This window comes from Lemur catta, chromosome 1 (genome assembly GCF_020740605.2).
Source record: "Lemur catta isolate mLemCat1 chromosome 1, mLemCat1.pri, whole genome shotgun sequence".
NCBI lineage: Eukaryota > Metazoa > Chordata > Mammalia > Primates > Lemuridae > Lemur > Lemur catta.
In genome coordinates this window covers 214,356,483-214,377,376 of record NC_059128.1, presented here as the reverse complement: position 1 = coordinate 214,377,376, position 20,894 = coordinate 214,356,483, and the positions used below count along the sequence as shown (strand labels likewise).

At 35.6% G+C, this 20,894-nt stretch overlaps 1 protein-coding gene across 1 annotated transcript; it reads left to right on the top strand.

Annotated features, from left to right (window-relative positions):
- The first annotated feature begins 2,553 nt into the window (after nucleotides 1-2,553).
- Nucleotides 2,554-20,047, top strand: TMEM207 (transmembrane protein 207). The gene is made up of 5 exons (XM_045564435.1): nucleotides 2,554-2,628; nucleotides 4,494-4,531; nucleotides 10,353-10,397; nucleotides 11,274-11,416; nucleotides 19,911-20,047. The coding sequence occupies exons 1-5, from the start codon at nucleotides 2,554-2,556 to the stop codon at nucleotides 20,045-20,047; spliced, it is 438 nt and encodes a 145-aa protein (XP_045420391.1).
- The last annotated feature ends 847 nt before the right edge of the window (nucleotides 20,048-20,894 follow it).

Genomic DNA, 20,894 nt, shown 5'->3' with positions numbered 1-20,894 from the left:
AATTGGATTTGGTGAACTACACTGGGGCTTGAACTACAATATGCTCATTCTGATTTCTAGATAATTGACTTCAAAATTGGCCCTTAGAAATGTATGTAAGCATAAAATGATTCAATGGCATATAGACATTCTAAAAAACATCAAATAATAAATATCAAATATACAAGGAGCTAACAGTAACTTCCTATTGGAAGTTTCCCCCTCCACTCTCGTTTCCTTCGTCTCCCATTACCTTTTACAGAGACAACCACTGTTAACAGTTTAATATAGAGACATTCTATGCATATATACTTATAAATGCATAGGTTTTGTCTATAAAGAAAATGCTACAGCTATAATTTCCTATTTTTTACATAAAGAAGTAGCATGATGTACACAGTGTTCTATCATTTGTTACTTTTATTTGATGATAATTCTTAGAGGTCTTTCCACAATAGCATCTGTGATCTGTCTTTATCTTTTTAAACAGCTTCCTAGTATTCTGTTGAATGAATATAATGGTTTTGTACTTAACTGTCATGTTTTGATGGACATTTGCTGTTTTCTATATTTTGTTAATACCAACAATGCTTTGGTGAACATCATTGTGTATAATTATCTGTGCCATGTGTAGGATTAACTATAAAATGCTTTTATCTTATAAGGAGAATTCTTGTCAAAGGGTATATTTATTTTTCAGGTTGGTACATATTGGCTAATTGTCTTCTAAAGAAACTGTGCAGTTTTCCCCATCAAATATGAGAGGATTTGTTTCTCCATATCTACCCCTCCTCACTATATTATTTATTTTTTGAATCTGATTTTAACTGTACGGTAAATTTATCTAATTATGACTAGGGTTAAATATCTTAAAAATCATTCGTTACCTTCTTTCCACATTCCACTAACCATTTAGTTCTTTTTTTTTTCCATGAAAGCCATTTTTTGTGCTTTATTTTATTTTTTTATTTATAATTTTCTTATTTCAATAGATTTAGTGGGTACAAGTGTTTTTGTTACATGGATGAATTGTATAATTCTGAAGTCAGGACTTTTAGTGTACCCATCACCAGAATAGTGTACATTGTGCCCAATAGGTACATTTTTATCCCTCATCCCCTGCCACCCAAGTCTCTTTTTAGTTTTCAATGTCCATCACACCACTTTATGATCATATATACCCATAATTTAGCTCCCACTTATAAATAAAAACATGTGGAATTTGTTTTTCCATTACTGAAATACCTCATTTAGGATAATGTTCTCCAGTTCCTTCCATGTTGCTGCAAAAGACATTAGTTCATTCTTTTTTATGGCTGAGTAGTACTCCATGGTATGTACATACCACATTTCGTTATCCAATCCTTAGTTGATGGGAACTTAGGTTGATTCTACAGCTTTGCAGTTATGAATTGTGCTTCAATAAACATTCGAGTGCAGTTGTCTTTTTTGTAAAATGATTTCTGTTCCTTTGGGTACATACCCAGTAGTGGAATTGCTGGATCAAATGGTAGGTCTACTTTTACTTCTTTGAGGAATCTCCGTACTGTTTTCCATAGAGGTTGTACTGCTTTACATTCCCACCAACAACGTATAAGCATTCACTTTTCTCTGCATCTGCCCCAACATCTGTTGTTTTTAGACCTTTTAGTAGTGGCCACTCTGACAGGGATAAGGTGGTATCTCATTTCATTTTCCTGATGACTAGTGATGTCGAGCATATTTTCATATGTTGGCCATCTGTCTATCTTCTTTTAAAAAAAAAATCTGATCATGCCATCTTTCCACATAGCTATGTAGTCTCCATCATTCCATGAATGATATCCATTCTTTCCCCAATGGTTTAAAATAGCAATTTAAATAAATCTCTATGCTTATTTCAGTCTATTTCTGAACTCTGTATTCTGTTACATTTATCTTACTGCTAATATGCATCAGTACCAATTGTTGTATATTACCATAGTTTAAGATGTCTTAATATACAGTAGTTTAGTGTCACTTCTTTTTTTCTTTTTCAGAATTTCCCTAGATATTTTTTGCAAATTTTTTTGTCAGTAGTGGTGTTGGAGTTGTTTCATTAAAATAAACCTTGAATTATACCCTGTTTAAAAGAAAGGAGTCGTCACTATGGGACAAGGAAAGCTTTATGCCCAAGTCTGGAACTGACAATGATGTGCAAAAAGGGACCAACAAAGGGAAGAAAACTGAATAAATGTTCCAAATACAAGATACTATTAAAAACTCAGAAGTCGAATGAAACATGCACTTGAATGTTCATAGTTATTTAAGCAGCCAGCTAGCTTTGCCAGCCAGCATTTATAACCTCTACTTTTAAGGGCCTTGACAAACAGTACCAAGGTTCTGACCTTAAACTTAAATTCCTTGAACTCTTGTACCTGTGAGCATGCACCCAACATTCCTTCCCCTAGCATGCACTTTACTAGTCACAGGGAGCCACCATTAATACATGCCCTGGCGGGAAGCATGACTTACAGAGAAGCTAACAAGTTCTGAGAAAGAGGGAGATAAACACAGTTAGCAAACCACTATCTCTGAGCAGATCATCCTTTAAGTATGTCAAGATCCAGACCTTTCAGTGTCACTTCAGTGATCTCAACAACAGGAACCTTGTGTTTGCCACTATTCCAGGTAACCACAGCTCTTTCTGGGAAAAGTTTTTCAGAGGTACTCTGAGGATTTGATTTGCTATTGATTTGTTCTTTGGTCAACTTAACTACTCCTACATTTAAAAGATTTCCTTTAAGAAAGTGTTACCAGCATCTCATGACTTACTATTATATTCATTGGTCAGAGATACAGAAAACAAAGTGTCCATAACAGTAGCCTTATTTTTCCTTTATTTAGTTCTATTGTCATTGAAAAATGTGATAAAAATTTAGCCTTTGCTCAACTTTGCTATGCTGTAATTTTTTTTTTAAATCCAAAAATACTGTTGATACACAGCAAAATGCTATGGCTGGATTAATTTAAGATATGTTTATTGTTGCCTGCAACCATACTTGATGCTTGACAGTTTTTCAATGCTGACTGATATAGACAGAACCATTTTAGGATTTATTTTGGTTCCTCTGCTCCAGCATCCCTTTCTAACTAATACCTGCATCTCTGTATCTGTGTTACTTGAATGCAATGTATCTGAAAGATTTAGATCTAAAGTATATTAAGACTTTACTTGCCACTTCATAACAACCCAGAAGTCTGACAGCTAATGCGTTGGCAGTGAGGTGGTAAAAATTTAATGTCTTGTACTCCTGCTAGGGTACAACACGCAGAAAAGACTAGGAAGTGACTTGCAAGTGAAATTCTGTTAAACTGGATCCCAAATGATTTGATCTACTCATAAATAAACTTTCTTTCTTTATGGAGAAAATTTGAATGTTCATTTTCCTCTCTGTTAGTATGCAAATCTATTTGTAGCACTCTAGCAAAAAAGAATGCAACTCGTTTTCTATGCTTATAAATTGTTCATTATCATGCTCTCTGATGGCCAATTTGTGGCTCCATCTGCAACTCCACAAATGTCTTTGCCCAGATAAACTTGGTGGAGTAAATACAAGGTGCTGAAGAAGACGCATTTGGGAGTAAGGGGGAGAAAGACATATCTCCACAAAATTCCCAAGTCAATCATTTTACATTTTGTAACTTCTTACTTGTACTTTTATTTGCATGTTATAGTCCAGTAAAATAAATACTTCAACTGACTTCATCAACCCAGTTTTTAGAGCTACGTATAAATGACATTTAAAGATTTTCTCACTGTACAAGGAAGCAGTTCCAGTTCAAGAGGTAAAGCAAACAAACAAATACACAAACAAACAAAACATCTAAAAAGGAGTATTTTCTTTCCTTGTGATTATAGGTGTAAGATGTTGTAACCTATGAGGCTCAACACAAAGAACTAAGATAATTATGTTAGAATGCTTATGATCTGGGACTTTTCCCTCTTTTCTGTAAAAGAGAAGACTGTAAATCTCAACAGGAATGCCATGTATCTTAAATGGACTTTAGCCTTAGAGCAGGTTAAAATCACATCTTCAAGCATTATTTAACACCCATTAATGCTAATAGATTAATTTTTATTTCCATGTGCATACATGAAATTTTATTTCTTCCTATGAAAATAATACACACAAATGATGAACTTACTTCCTCTAGCTAAAATATGAAAACAAAAAATGCAAGGTGTACAAAGCTCTTTAGAGCAAGCAAAATCTTCTTATAGAAACAAAAAACGTTGTCAAATCTATCTATAGTGGTATGTAGAATAGGAATCTTGTTCAGAATATACATCTTCTGTCACTGCTGAGCTTAAGAATCTACCCAGAGATTTTTTTCAATTAAAATTCTGTGCATCAACAATAACTCTGCACAAAGCTTTTAATTAAAAAAGCAAACACAATGATATAAAACCACATTGTCTCTAGGCGCTGCTTGTATTAAAGGATTAGACTGATGAGATGTTTGGATTATATTGTTCTAAACATGTGTTTCAGTTGGTGCTCTCGGACCTACCATGTGAAGAAAATGAAATGTAAGTAAATAGCTACAAACTCTATGCTTTTATTTAGCATTTCAAAATTCAAATAATATAAAAAGCTCCAGTCATTTGAAAATCCCTGAGTTTCAAATAACATCATAATCATGTAAGAAAAAAAGTAAATCGTTTTTAAATGTAGATGGCTCAATTTTTCTGAAAACACGAAAGATAATTTTCATTATCATCAGTTTTGCTAAATAAACAAGGGGCCTAGTAGATTTCTAGTTATTTTTGCTCACTGAATTCTCTTCCCTTGTGGTTTCAATGGTACTTTAAGTTCATGAAAGAGTCATGACATCATCCACGGCTTGCACCCACACTCCAAGTCACAGTGATGATTAGAGACAATTTTCTGTTTAAATCAGTTTCAAACATAAGCAAATTAACCAAAATTTTAACCTGCATTGTGTGTGTACATTTCAAAATGCTTGTGATATGAATTGTGTGAATAATTGACTTAATTTTCTCACTTTTTGTACTGTATATTCAATGGTTCTTAGAATTCTATTCAGGATATGGGGAGAAGATGCCATTAATAATGCTGTTGATGATTAATGATAACCCTAATGCGCTGTGACTTAGTGCAAGTGTCAGAAAAGCACTTCTGCCAAGCACTGTCTTCTGGTTGCAGCCCTCACTGCCAGCTAGCTGTTTTCAATTATCATTGCTTGCTACCCTAAAAGCCAGGGTCTCTGGACACCGGCTAGAGTAAGGGACCTTTCTAGGTGGGGTGCTTTCTTGGCCTTGGAATTATTACCTTTTTCTGGTGAAACATCTTATTGTTGACAATCTACTTATTAAATCTGTGCAGCTCTTTCAGCTTTTGCAGAGCTCTCCATTGCTACTTCTTTGCATTAATTGTGGACCTTATTTTTTTGCCCTCTTATGCTGTTTATGACACAACAGAGATTTTGGTTGTTTGTTTGTACGTTTACCTGACTTCGAATTTCGTGGATGTCCTCATCTTGCCTGCTCATCTTCTGCATTTGACCCAGAATAATAGAATAAAGAAATTCATAATTGGAAAGGATCTTAAATGTCAAATCTAACTCTCTGATCAATGTGACTGGGAAATGTGGAACTTTTTATGTTGACTTTAGAGCCACTTAGGCTACTGATCTCCTTTTCAAGCGAAGAAATTGAGACTGAGAAAGAGAGTAAATTAATAGCAGAACTTCAACTGGTACTTACATATGACCTTTTGAGGCTACATAATTTTTCATCTAAGTGTCTGTAATGTTTATCATTATTTGATAACATTGCTTTTGAGTAAAAACAAGAAACTACCACGAATAAAATGCAAATTAGCAGAAAATAAAAGCAGAGAAGGCAAGAGAGTGGCTGGGATGTAGAAAGGTAGTATAAGATTAAGTAAATGTGTTAAAGATAGACACGATATCTGCAATCTTTTGCTGCCACAAGACAGTGTTCGTGGGATGAACATAATAAAAGGCATCCTGTTTTCTGAGAGAGTAAAAAGCCCCTCCCCAAACAAAATCCTCTTTCTCTACTTGTATTTATTCAAGAGATTTTCAGTTTAGAATCACTTCTTTGATCTGAGATATTATCTCCTGTTAAAATATGCTCCCCAGCCAAGAGAGTATATTTATCTTTACCTGCACTGCCGCAAGAGAGTAACAAAAACACAGTAGATTACAGATGAAAGGATCCATAGACGTGGTCTACCCCAAGTGCCTTTTAGAAATGAGGAAGATAAAAGGACAGTAACTTGCCAAAGTTCACATGCACAATGGACACAGAAAAGGCAGACTTAGATTTGAATGCAAGGGAATAGAAACGGAAACCCTGAAAAATGGATTGCCTAGTGGAGGCCATGGTTTTTCCTGATCTAACCAACTCATTTTATTTTTATAACAGCACTTTTAGTATGAAAAATCCATTGCTAGGCTGTCTTTGTATAAAATCTAAATTTTATACAAATTTAATAGGTAATTTATTGTATAAAATAAAACATAGAAGAGTTCCTTTCATTATAGCTCTAATCCATTCTGCTCCCCATGAATCACCAAGTACACTAACGTGCATGTATGTACATAAATAGATTGATTTACAAAACATAAGTATGACTATACATATAAAGGATTCTGTAAATTAATTGCATTAATAGATTTCCTAATGATATGCTACATCTTACTTGGGTTGGTGAAGTTAAATGTTTTCCATGCAAGTTAAGAAGCAGAACTTAGATTTGGATCTAAGACTGACTCCCTGGCCCAGAATTTTAAACACAAAGCTATATTGTATATCTAATATTTAATTAATTATGCATCTAGTGAAATATCTGAGGGATATATAGTCCATTCACTGTTTTTGATAGTGTAGGATTTACCAGCAGATTCTGGGTGGTATGATTTAACACTCATCCCTCTCTCAAATTATTGTAGCTGAATTGCACTTTGGCTTATGTTGAGTAATAATTTTATAAAATAAATAAACCCATGAAATCTGTTATTGTATTCATTCTGGGAGGACTATGGAAAGCATTTCTCCCATTGTTAACAATGGCTTGTCTATGAGGCCTCATAATTTGAATTTTTCTCTGGTTTCTATACCTGCAATAGTTATACCTCTGGTGAGTGGTGCTATTTGTTTTTAATTTTAGAGAACACCATATAACCAATTCTCTCTTTCATCCTATTAACTGCTAGAAAGCTTAAGCCAGATCTGGAGTTCAGTTCTAATTTTATATATGAGATTTACTACATTCTTTTACAAACCAACCTCACTCTTGATATTTACTAGATTCGTTTACAAACTGATCTTGCTCGTGGCCTATTCCATTTGTTTGATACTCTCCATGCTCTCATGTCTAAATTTCATTTGTATATTTTATATTTTTGGAACACAGGGTATTGGAAGCATTCAGGCAACATTCCACACAGGAGTACAAAGCTAGGTCTGGATTCTACTGTATCCAGTTATAGTATCACATGGTGCTAAGAGACGTGGACTCTACAGCCAGATCATTTGTGTTTAAAACTTGCCTCTGCTGCTTCCAACTATATTATCTTGGGAAAGTTACTTACCTCTGTATGACTGAGTTCTCTCAATTGTGAAAGGAAGACTATAATAGTGTGGTTCTACCTGATAATTGCCAGTTTGAAAGTGAGTCATTTCACACGAAGTTATACACCAGTTTAGAGGAGTGCCTGGTCTAGGAAACGTTGGTGACTTTTAACAGAGGAGCCAATGGAGCAATTCTGTGGATTTCTTCTTGAATTTATCAAATTAATGAATTAATAGTTAATTTAGGTTCACAGATTATCAACACTGAGAACAATAATAAAGATAAACTTGTCTAACCATCCATGTAGAGCAGGAATCATCTCCATAACATCCAAGTAAAAAAAGATACTAGCTTCTGGTAGGAACAGAAATTGTCTCCTTCAATAACTACTTCTAGAGAATTCTTATTATTCCAAATGTCTTCCTTGAACATTATAGTCAGCTCTCACTTTTCCCTGTTTTTTTCTTTCTTTTTTTAGCATCATCAGCCCACTTTGAGCAATCCCTGAGAAATAACTTCATTTTCAAAAATATAACTTATCCCACACTGAAGGTCTTGAATCTAAAATTCAAGTAATTAGAATACTGTTACTTTTTTTTTTTTGAGAACTCCAAATATTTATATTTGAAAATTGAATTTGAGAAAGAAATGGAAATAATGGTTGTGGGGGGAGGGAAGCATGTGGAGTCCAAAGACCCATAGCCTAGGTTAAGTTCCCTGACCTAGTGACCTCCCACTTTCTTTCCCCATCCTGGGTCTCAATTGTACAATGAATAAAACCCTAAGGGTGAAATGAATGATTCCAAAGGTGCAAACACTTCTGAAATCACATGCTAACCGCTTCTTGGCCACTTTATTGTTTATCAGAACCTCCACCAGAGGGTGCACAGGGTCAGGAAGAGAAAGTGAAACAAGTCAGTTTGTTAGCAATTGTTAGCACTGGAAAAAATATTGAGGGGCTCAGAAATTAGAATTAAAAAATAAAAGAGGTAGTTAACATTTAGAATTGACTTTAATTATAAGAATATAGACTATTTTTAAATGGAAAAAAAGAGAAGCAGGAGGATGGATAGAAAATAATCCACACTCCTGGCCAGGAGCTTAGATGTCAAGATTCAAAAATAAGAACCTTCTGCCCTTTAATTGGGCCAAGAGAATTTCCCTGAGTCCATCACTAAGTGGGACACTACATTTTTAGTGTTTGTATATTTTTCATACAATATGTTAATGTTTTCTGATTACAAAGTGATTCATGAACATTATAAAAATTCAAACAATATAAAAATATTAAAAAGATAAAGTTCTTCACTAGAAGTAAGCACTATTAGCAGTTTGGTGTATATTTACATTTAACTAATAGTTATTTTGGTGCCATCATTGTATTTGTATAAAAGAGTATTTACAAAGTAGGACTGAGTTATTTATATTATTTTACTTAACAAGATTTTTAATTAGTAAAGTAAATCTACATTCTTTTTGATGACTGGATAGTGTTCTTTTGTAAGTATGTGTCATTAATTGTTTGTTAAATCTTTTATTGATGGTCACTTGTCTTAGAATTCTTGTTAAAGTCATACTCCAGTTGCCATTTTTTCCCAGCCATTTGTGCCTGTGAACTTTGCTAAACATTATAGGTGTTCAAAAATAAAAAACAAACAAACAAAAAAAACCCAAAGCAGAAAATTTACATATAGGAGAGGATGAAATAATCCATATTCTGGGGATTCTTTTAATGTTTGGGGTAAAAATTTTAAGCTGACACTTCACATATGTTAAAAAGTCATTTCTGACTAGTATGATGATGGCATGACACACTGCCTCTGAAGGGATGCTGGAAGCAATCAATTAACTGACATTTATGAATGCTTTCAAGCTGAAAATTACTGAGTGTTATTTAGACAATGGATGAAGAAGACATTATTAAGTTTAGCTCCATCTCAGAAGCGTATTACGCTGTGATGAGCAGTTTTCCACTGTTCAAGCTCAGAATACCTTAATGGTGGCCCATATATCCAGGTATGAAAAAAGTCCATTGGCAAACATACATTCAGGCCACCACGTCAGCCATAGTGAGGGACTCTGGAATGAATAACACATATTTCTCTACACCTGCGGAGTTAAACTTTCTGAAAATCACACTGTGAACTTTATTTTTGTGTGATCTTTTTAAACTTATCCCAGGAATGATTGAGTACCTAGATATACAAATGCATTGACCATCCTGACTGAAGGGATCAACTTCCAACTCCTTAGTAAATAGTACTTGTGGCCACATTCACTCACTTTCCTCCTAGCTTAACTTTTTCCTCACCAGTTGTCCAATGGAGAGTGCAACCAATTGTTAAATGCCTGCTATTTCCCTACCAGGATAGTAAAGGTTAACAGATATTATGAACTTACCCTAGATAATTTGGATTTTAAAGGACTCTAGGTCTATAGATTAAAAGAATGGTAGAATGGTTATCTGCCTAATACCTAATGCCTATGATGTGTTGGCTCTGAAGAGTTAGTCACTGCCTGCTCAATACACAACAGTATTTGTAACTCTAGACTCAAACCTACTTCAGTACAATTATCTATTTATATGTCTGATAGCATCGCATTTATCCATATCCTCAGTGAGCATATGGTAAACATTTGCTTAATTGTGGAGAGGAGTGTTGGTATGATGAGAAGTTATTAATTGTTCTGGGGAAACAGGTGTGATCAGTACAAATTTTATGATCCTAAGAAATAGGCTTTGGCCATCTAGAGTTCTAGCACTAACTGCTCTTCCTTTATCAGTAGGTGTGTAAATTATAATGATCAACATCCTAATGGTTGGTATATCTGGTAAGGATATCTTCAATTTGTTTTATAAGACATTGTGTGGTATAGACACACTTTTTTCCCTAAACAATTTGAGATGGCATAAGAAATCATACAGCTTAAGGAAATTTTAGGGTTCATGCAAATCCATACCCATAGAAACATTGCTTGTTGTCCAGTGTTTACTTAAACACTAATTGTGACAGATAATGCACTACATTTAAGAATAAGAGTTTATTCTAGAGTTGGAGTTTTTTTAATGGTAAAACATTTGTTCTTTCTCATGAAAGAACTCTCTAAATGACTCCTCCACTGATTTTAGTTCTGGCCTTAAAAGCCATTCAAAATACGACTGCTACCTCTTCTATGAGATAATCTTTTAGAAATTTTAAGGCTGTTATTATAACCTTGTAAATCTTGACATTTGTACTTTCCAAACTTAACAATGTCAGTTATCTCAATTAGATGGTTAGCACCTCAAAGGCAGAGGCCCTATCTTGCCTACTTTTGAGTCTCTAACCCCAATATCTAAAATGTGTTCAATTGCTTAGATACTAGTTAAATGAATAGATGGATGACTGAATGAAAGGAAGGATGGATGAATAAATTAAGTAACCAAGACACAACTTTTTAGAATAGCCCTCTCATTTCCAACAAGAAAATGCATATGATCACCTGGAAAGACTGACCCTCTCTGAAGGCAGAGACTGATTCAGCTTCAGTGAGAATATATGAGTGATGGTGGCAGGAGGGGAGGGGGAGAATTGCTTGACCTATTCAGCATCCCAGATTGCTTTCAGCCAGTCTAGCTGAGTCCTTGCCCCTTTTCTAGACAGCAACAGAAGCTCTTAGCTTCCGGCATGCTCGATCTTACTCCTCTCCTGCTACTTTTGGCATCAGGCTCCTCCTGCTGATTTTCCTGGTGGCTCTTCTCTGTGGAGTAGTGCTCTTATGCCTCCAGTGCTGTCTGAAGAGACCCCGAATTGACTCCCAAAGACGCACGGTGGCCGTTGTTGCTGTTGGAGATTTGGACCCCATTTATGGTGAGTTGTCTACACATTTCTGGGCTCCTCTTTGGAACTTTGTGGTTTTGCAGTAAAATGAAAAACTATTCTCTTAAAAGCAGATTTGTGAACTTAGAGCAAAACATGGCTTATCGGAGACTCAAAGGCATGCATTGTGGAGAGAGTTTAAGGGAGAAAGCTTCAGAAGAAAGGAGATTCCAGAAGAAAGAAAAGGTATCTTGGAGAATTGACTTGTAGTTGAGTGTGGGGACAGAAACTATGCATTTGGCTCAGTCTACAAGCAGAAGAGAAGAGATATGCAGGGTTGGACACTCCAAGTGAGGGGTAGGATTTAAGGTGCAGGAAAGCATCTATGAGCTTTTGATATCAGTCTATCCTAACCTCTATTTATAATCTCATGAGCTAAGCTTTCTATGGCTTACTTAACTCATCTGAAGTAACATTGAACCACATTTTCCAGATTGTCTGCTGCCAATGCAGAGTCCAAAATAAGTGGAATTGAGCAAGACAGTGTCAATCCTCATGGCTTTTCACCCAAGACACACTGGTGGCACCTGACCCTGCCACTCCCAACCCCTCCTCCCAAAATCGTGCCCCTCCGTCATTTTCCAGTTTGGATAAGGAAGAGGAACAGAGGAAATTAAGGGTTATTTGCAGCTGCCAGCCTTAGTTGCAAGCAGAAAAAAAAATATATTTACTGGTTTTGAGAGGCCATAGCTATTTCTTTATATTAAGCATTGTTCTCCCACAGAGACTATTATGAGACTTGACTTTAAGGTACTGCCTTACACACCACAGTTGCCTCAAGAGTGCTTAATAGAAATTAACAAACGTCCTTCAGAAATTAGGACAGCATGAGATTTTCAATAGACAGAGCAAGGTGTGCCCTGGGAAAAACTAACAGCAAAATAAAAAAGTGGGGTAAAAATAAACTAAATTGTCAGTACTGTAAAATTTAGTGATATTCAATATTGAGGTTTTGTTTTTTTTCCTCCAAAGGTCTTTACTTAATGAGCACAACACATTATAAATTTGGGAAATGGTTATTTTTGGAAGGATAATTAAAGTTTCCAATGACAATAGTTCTTTCTCCTAAAATCAAAGACACTTTCCACAGAGTAGAGAGGGAAATAGGATCATTGATTTTCTAACAAAATATGTCAGTGAAAGGTATCAACATGGTAGCATTGGTCTATTTTCCCTTATTTAACTAGAGGTATTTAAAATAAATGCACATATACATCTTTTAACTGAACTTGAGTTTCTAAGGAGGAAAATGAAGCCTGGTTTCAGCCCTTCCCTCACTTTCAGGTATACCATTTACTAGACTATCTTGAATCTTAAAAGAATTCTGTTTTTAATTTTAAGTATATTATAAACTACTTAGTATACTGTTATAATTTTTAAAGCAGTTTATGTGCCATGGTTTTGTCCTCATTTATATAATGTTCTTTTTTTTTTTTTTTTTTTTCTTGCGGTGGCTTACTTATATGCTCTTGAACTTGCCTGAACAAGTAAGAGAATGGGTCAAGGCAGTTATATTACTTCAATAATCTGCACATGATAGCACTGAGGGCCTGGCATTAGAATCACATTCTCTATATTACCATGAAATCACTATGAACAGGAAAGTAAAACAACTTGGAAAGACTTTTTAAAAAAAATATGGTCACAATTTATTTCACATCTACCAAGTGCTAGACAGTAGGTCAAGTCTTTTCAGATATTATCTCTAATTCCTCAAAATCAACTTGGAAAATTCGCTGTTATTTCTTTTAGAGGATGTTATCTACTTCTTTCACTGTGCTGGGTAAATATGTATACAAAAATGTTTGCTGCAAGTTCACTAATATAGTTCAAATTGTCTAGAGTTGGGAATGGGAGCCAGTGAAAATTTGGGCTGGGAACTTTCAGCCCAGCCATCTCATCCCTGGAAATTAAGTCTAGCCTCATATTTTGAATGTCCAGACATATACTAGGATGGTTCCTCAAAGGTAGGGCTTGCACTCCAGAATCTTCATTCCCATCTGTCTTCTTTCTCTCCCTTTCACCCATTACACTGGTATTGATTCTGGACCTTAATTTGCTTAAGAAACATTTAAACTCTCTTCCCTCTTGACTTGGATTACAAAGTTCTCTTCTTTTGAGTACCACCTTGGAGGCCACAGGCCCTTTCCCATGTATCTTTTCTCACGCCTACACGAGGTTGGGTGTTAGATTATCCCGCCCACTGCTCATCTTCAATCCCGTCACAGGGATGCTCAGGATAGCTGTGCCGGCAGTTAACAGCCGTTCACACAATCTTCAATATGGATGCTGTGCCCAGAGTTGTGCTTTTTTGGCATTCCTGTTTCTCCTCTCCAAAACAAAATATAAGAAAGTAAATTAGGAAATAATGATCTCTGTGTTTTCTAGTGACTTCTTAACTAGTAATTATGGAAGTAAATTTCAGAGAGTCAATATTTTAAGGCAGTCTGAAACCTGGACCCACATTGAATTTACTTTTCCCACTGGATTCTCATTGTACCTTCATTTCTCCAAACAAATGATTTTTCCTTCATAATATTTCTGTAAGAAAGAGCTGCTCTGCAAAAGGGAAGTTAGAAAACCACTAACTTTTGTGGCTACAGAGGAAGGTAAGCGCCAAAACCGCAGTGTCTACCTCCACAGCCCCCACAAAGCATGTTCTCACAGCTTGGGGATGAGTGCAGCTCCTGAGGGATTCCTGTGCCCACACTGAGGTAATGGGACTGTTCTTCTGAGTTTTCCTCACTGTGTGTGTTCAGAAGAGGGAAAGAAAAATGAGAAATATCTCGAATGACACTGGTGACATATGAGAATATGAAATAGGGTTTCTGGACCCCCTGTGATCCCTTGAGCACAAAGGGGAAGATAGGATGTTCCCCCCCTGAATATAGAATGTAAGAAATGGGCCATTTACAACACTTTAATGGAGAGACTACATTTGATATATTAACCTTGGGTTCTTCCCAGTACTTAATTTTTTACTTTTTCAAAACTCATTTCACTTTATTATCACTATTTGTTGAATATATTAGTTGAAATGGCTCTGTTCTTCTGAACTGTGGGTCAGAGGTTTGACTCAGGATCTCACAGAAGCTGCCCTCAACTGAGAAGAGCCAAGAGGAAAACTTTGGCTGAGTATAAGGGGCTGGAGTTGACTAAACTGTGTTAATGTTAAAACATATAAAATAGGAAATTTCCTTCAACAGCAATTACTGACAATATCACATAGCTCAGGTTGCCAATTATCTTGATGAGAAACACTAAAGAGAAAAAAGAAAACGCTTGGTTTGGGATTCTTACAAAAGATATTTAATGAAAGTGTTGCCAGCATGGCCCATCCCAATGTCTGATGAGATTTCCTGTCTGAGAAAGGTCCTGGGCATCTCAGCCAAACACCCCAAGCTCAGGGCCAGTGATCATGCCTTTCCACAGCACTCTACTGATTCAGTGCTCAGACAGCTGGTTTTTCTTCCCCTTCATAAAATGTATGCTCCTGAATGGTGGTCCTAGACCCAGGGGCTTCTCTAGAGTCCTTGGAGTCAGTAGAAGAGACTGTGGCACTTAACTTCATGCAACTATCACCCCCCATGTCCATAATATGCTGTAATGAAGATTTTACCCTCCAGAAAGGAAAAAAAGATTTCCTCTGATGCCTCCTGTTATGTGTTGAGTTGTGTCCCACCCAAATTCATATTTCAAGTGCTAATCCCTACTATCTCTGAATATGACTGTCTTTGAAGATAGGGCCTTTATAAGATTAATTAAGTCAAAATGAGGTGATTGGGGTAGACTTTATCCAGTATGACCAGCATCCTTACAAGAAGAGGCAACTGCACACAGACAGGCATGGAGAGAAGTCCACATGAAGAGAGGGAAAAGACGGCCATCTAAAGCTAAGGGGAGAGGCCTCAGGAGAAACCAATCTTGCTGACACCTGGGTCTTGGACATCTCACAGCCAGAACTGTGAGAAAATGAATTTACATTGTTTGAGCCATCCAGTCCATGACACTTTTTATGGCAGCCCTAGCAAACTCTCTTGGGGAGTGAGAAAGAGAAGAAAGTGTTATCAGGGAAAGAAGAGAAGGAGGAAGAAAAGAAGAATGTCAAGAACATAGAGAAGGAGGAAGATAAGGAGCAAGAGAAGGACCAAGAGGAGAAGAAACTTACAGTTAAAGTTGGAGATACTTTAAGGACTAAAATTTAAATCTCTGTATTGTATACAAGCCCTAAAATCATCTTATTTGTTTGTATATGTATGCACACATGTATTTATTTATTTATTTAGCTTCAAGCCAATCTCCTTTTCCTGAGCCCAGCTCCAGAGTCTCCTAGATAGTCCCTTTTTCCCTTCTCGGTCTTCCTCAAACACCACTAATGTCTGGATGGGGTTCTCCCTTCCCATCCCTGCTACAACCCCAGAAAGTGTCCATTCAGTGCCCGCATGACTTCTTGAATGAGATCATCCGTGATACATTTTCTTAGACTAACAACCATCACAGACTAACAATTTTAGCATTATCATTTTTTTAGCACCTGTGTTAGGGGTAAAAATTATCTCTTGTTTCAATGTTTTCTCATCTTACACAGAAGATTTGCAACCACTTCCCTGCTCCCCACTCAAATATGAAAATGGAAAGTTAGAATACACAGTGGACCACAGAAAGTGATTTTTTTAAAGTAGTGTGTACAAGATTTTAGTAAAGGTCAGGAAAGAAGAGAAAATTATTACAATTCTCATATAACCATCTGTATCCTGAATCTCTATCACTTGTGATCATTGCTCTCCACTCTTTAAAACCAAGGACTATAATTATGACTGGGTGAAATAGGTAGGAGTTACACATGATTAAAGAAAGAAAAGGATTTTGATTTTGTTTCTAAGGTTAATTGTTTTGTTTTCTAATTTACATTTGAAATGTAGGTAATGTCAAAGGAGTTTTAAAGTTTATTAAAAACAAAAGGTTTACATTTTAATTCACTAAAAATGAGGATGAAAATAAGGCTTCATTAAAAACAAGATTGTTAAGCTGAATAAAAACGCATATTAATGATGAAGACATTTAAAGATAATGAAGGGAAAGAAGTTTGGGGTTTGGAAGGAGAGAGAATGGCAAATAAGGATTGAGGCAGAAAAACAATATAATATGTATTAGAGTAGAGAAACTTTGAGAGCTTAGGAGAGGGGCCTCCACCAATCTTTGTCCATGTTTTTAACCAAAAAAATAGTAAATTACTGGAACATAAGGGTCCCTTTGCCTTTATCCCATGAGGTCTGTGGATTGGAGCTGGGTCTGCTCAGCCCTGACAAGGTTCCCTAACAACGTCCCCTGCCTTTCCTGAGAAGACAGCAAGAAGTGAAGGTCTTCCTGGGGATGCTCATCTTGGTTTGGATTCTCACTGGGGCTGATTTCCTGATGATGCTGCCCTTAACTGTACAATCTCCCTGATCCCATGTCTTCTGCAATTTCAGAGATAATCTCCCATTTTCCTAATTCAGGGAAAATAGAAGCACCAATCTTCCAGTAGTGACTAAATGTGAATGCTCGAAGCTGGCAAGGAGATGGAGAGCTGGAGAAAGATGAACAAGAAGCAGGGATTTACACACTCTGCTCCCTTCTCCTTCCAAGTCTCCCAGGATTCTATCTTTTATTTTAGGGTCCTTTAGAAATGTCATCTACCTATGTTTTATGTTTGGTGACTTTAGGTAATAAAAGAGGGAGTGTTTCATTCACAGACTTTCATGGAAGGATGTGATAATAGTGACGGCTCAAGTTCATTAAGCGTTTACCATGAGGCATGCCCTGTGTTAACACTTGACATCTTTAATCTCATTTGTTCGTCCTTACAACAATATGAAGGGTTCACTATCATTCTGAACACTCTACAGATGAGCTAACAAAGACACGTAACAGATTAAGCAACACAGTCAGTAGATGGTAGAACTGTGACTCAAATGCAGGCTTTTGGCCACTGCCATATGAGAGAAAAGGGTGAGATAAAGAAGGGAAAAGAAAAGAAAAAGGTGGAAGGGGCATGTTGAAATAAGTGAAGACTATTTGAGTGATCCTTAATAATGTGGGGAATCTGAACTTTCACTACAAAAACTCAGCAGTGAGTGCATTGATTTTACAAAATTAAACAATAAATGCTAATATCTTAGCCAGCAGTTCTGGTAAAACTATAGGATTTTTGCCAGCATTTTTAACTGAGTTCTCTCAGCTTCATAATTTGTCAAAAGATAAAATAATACCTGCTTCTCCCATGCTCCAACCACTTGATAGTGTATGTAAATCTGCTTTGAATAAAATTAAAACTGATGTATGTTTGATTTTCAAAAGCTTCTGAGCACTTTGGCTTAGTTATGTTTATTAAAAGAAAGTCTTGTGGTTTTCATAACAAGTTTAAGAGCAACAGCCAAATTTGTAGCAAGTAGTTAACAAAACTTTCCTACCACAGAGAGCAATTGTCAAGATCCTATCACCTGGAGCACAATACTGATAGTGACAGTAGTAGAAATGAATTGGAACTAGTAAAAATAACAGATGTTTTGAGTTAATCTGGTTGGCTATTTCCAGGCAGAAAGAGAACTAAGTTACATTTGACTTTGTATTGAATACACTAAAAGCAGTTCACCAAGAAAATGGCCAGCATTTGGTACAAGTATTCAATAGAGGAAATTATTGGGACAAGTTGTATATTTTACCAATGTCAACTCTGATTGATTAAGTCCCACATAATTAGCTGACATCAGCCTAAACTTATGAACTGCAAGAAGTTCTAACTCTGTGATATTTTTCATTTAATAATTTGTGTTGTTAATATAACTAATGATAATGATTTAATCATTAAAATAGGATAGATTGGGAAATAATATTATAAATAAAAGAAAATGCATGCATATTCCTAGCATAGTACAGTTCTTGATATTTAGTACAATAATAAACATTTGATGAGCAGTTACTGTGTGCCAGGTCTTGTTTTAAGCACTTTATACTCCTTTAGCTTGCTAGGTAGATGCTATTAATAACATCATTCTTTTATTGCATAAGAGAAAACTGAGATAAAGAAATATTATTTAATAGCCTAGGAGTAGGTTATTCAGTTAAATAAATAACTCCCTAAGAAAAGTGCTAATCCAGGAAGTGAGACTTATATCTTAAAAGTTTCTACTCTTCTCAGAGCAAAGAATTTTTACTCATTGTTCTGAGAACCAGTGAGATAAGACATAAGACAAATACAAATGTATGAAAATCCATAATTCTAAACTAACATTGTACACTTCAAAGTAATCATTTTGAGTAATCTACATATCAGGTTCAGTGATGCAGATAATGCCTAATATGTAACCACTCTTTGAATTCTTTTGATAACTGTGGCATGTTCTTTGGAATCTTCCCAATGGTATCAAATCTTATTCCTTTAAGAAAGCTCTTAATTAGAAAAAGGCAAACTTTTTCTATTAAGAGACAGATAGAAAATATTTTTTGGCTTTGCAAGCCATATGGTCTATTCACGTTGTAGTGCCAAATTAGCTGTAGACAGTATGTCAATTAATGGATATTATTGTATTTCAATTAAATTAAATATACAAAAATATTTAAAGGGCCAGATTTAGTGCAAGGGCCTAGTTTCCTCTTTAAAGATGAATTTATAGTTATTACTATTGTTTTGGCAAGAAGCAATCAAAATCATTCAAATGCAGGTAAGAACCAGGTGAAAAATATATATATATGAAAGAGAGATGGTTATAAAATATTACTATTGATTTTTTGTATGACTCAAAAACAATCAAGGAAATACTAATAAAAGATTTCCTAATGAGCTATTGGAATATGTTCATGGTCTCATAAGGTGACTAGTTTGTAGAAAAATGGGCTTGTTTTAAATATTTAATGGCTTGTGCATAATCTAGAAGTCAAGAACTTTAATTTCAAAACATTTGAAAAAAACTTTTGAATGCCTTCTCTTTATCCTGTGTGTATACTTTAAATGTAAACTTTCCACCATTTATGGTAACAATTTTACTATTCATTATAGAGAGCTGATTATAGTAATTATTTTTATTAGTTGCAATTTGAAAGCATAAATATAAAATGATGAAGTTTAGAAAGTGATATTTTGATGTTTCTAGTGGGGCTTGCATTTCTCATGATTGGGAGCATTAGCTGCAATGTCATTAGAATTTAGAGAAATCCTGTCTTGTGATCCACAAAAGAAGATATTCCTTCTTGTTTCAGCTGTTAGTTGTAAATGCTTCTTGATGAATTAGTCAATGATGACATAATCAGTTCATGCAAGCAAATTTTCTTGCAATGGTGACTAAACTTTCACTGCAGAAAGCAAAATGGCTGTAAATTTTTTCTCATGGGTACAAATAATTTTCTGTTGCTCCAGCAATCCAAGAAATGTCAGATTTTATCAGTTCGTGTACTTCTGTTTCATGCTCACTAGAAAGATTACAAGTCCCCATCTTTCTCTTTCCAGGGACAGAAGCAGCTGTGAGTCCAAGTGTTGGAATTCACCTTCAAACCCCAAACCCTGAACTGTTTCCTGTTCCATGTTTTGGCACATTAAGCCCCCCACCTCCATATGAAGAAATTCTAAAAACAAGCCAATTTTAGATCTGGATCATCAATTTAAAGTATTAGAAACATTTGTAATTCTAAAACAACAAATTTAGGAATAATTCTTTCATTTAGTGGAAATTCCCAGAGATCTATTAATATAGTCTGAAAAAAGACAAATAGACAAAGGAATGGATGTGGAGAAAGAATTTTGGTCACGGAGATGTTTAAATAGTGAGTCAGTGGATTCTTGATGTATCACAGCTGTGTTATACTTTTATGCTACACAATCAAGTTAATGTTTCTCTATTAATACCTCAATAGGCAGTAATTAGGTGCTAGAAGTAGTTTCCATTACATGTATGATTCCACGTCAGTACACATCACACCATTCTCTGCCTCAATATCTCTGTCTTAATCTGATGTCTCTCCTAGTATGGAGTCCATACAAATTATCATAATTTAACAATAGTCCAAGCACATGTCCAGACCTACAGCCAGAAAGAGAATATTTGAATTAGAGTGAGAAGAGAGAGTAGGAAGAAGCAAAATTTGGAGTTGAAGGGTGAAGGATAAATGAACAGGAAACGATTACAAGTCTCAGTTTAAGAGATTGTATGCCTCATCCTGAGGAGGGAGAAATTTTATTTATTTATATATTTATTTATTATTTTTCTTCCACAGAAAGCTCAGAGCCAAGGGAGAAATTTTAGATAGGAGTTGAAGGAGATTGCTTAAGACATGGAGCATATGTAATGCCAATATGGGGATAGAAAGAAGGATTTCATTTTACATGGTGAATGTGGGCTCAGGAGCCCACAGCCTTTCTCTGGTGCCTCATGGTTTAGCATTTATTGCAACACCATGATAAGAACCTCTAAGAACCTTTGGTATCAGGATCAGT

Coding starts and splice junctions, on each gene's coding strand:
- TMEM207 (XM_045564435.1), top strand. CDS start 2,554: ATGTCAAGATCCAGACCTTTCAGTGTCACTTCAGTGATCTCAACAACA. Junction 4,532..10,352: donor CCATGTGAAGAAAATGAAAT/GTAAGTAAATAG, acceptor CTTTATCAGTAG/GTGTGTAAATTATAATGATC. Junction 11,417..19,910: donor AGATTTGGACCCCATTTATG/GTGAGTTGTCTA, acceptor TTCTCTTTCCAG/GGACAGAAGCAGCTGTGAGT.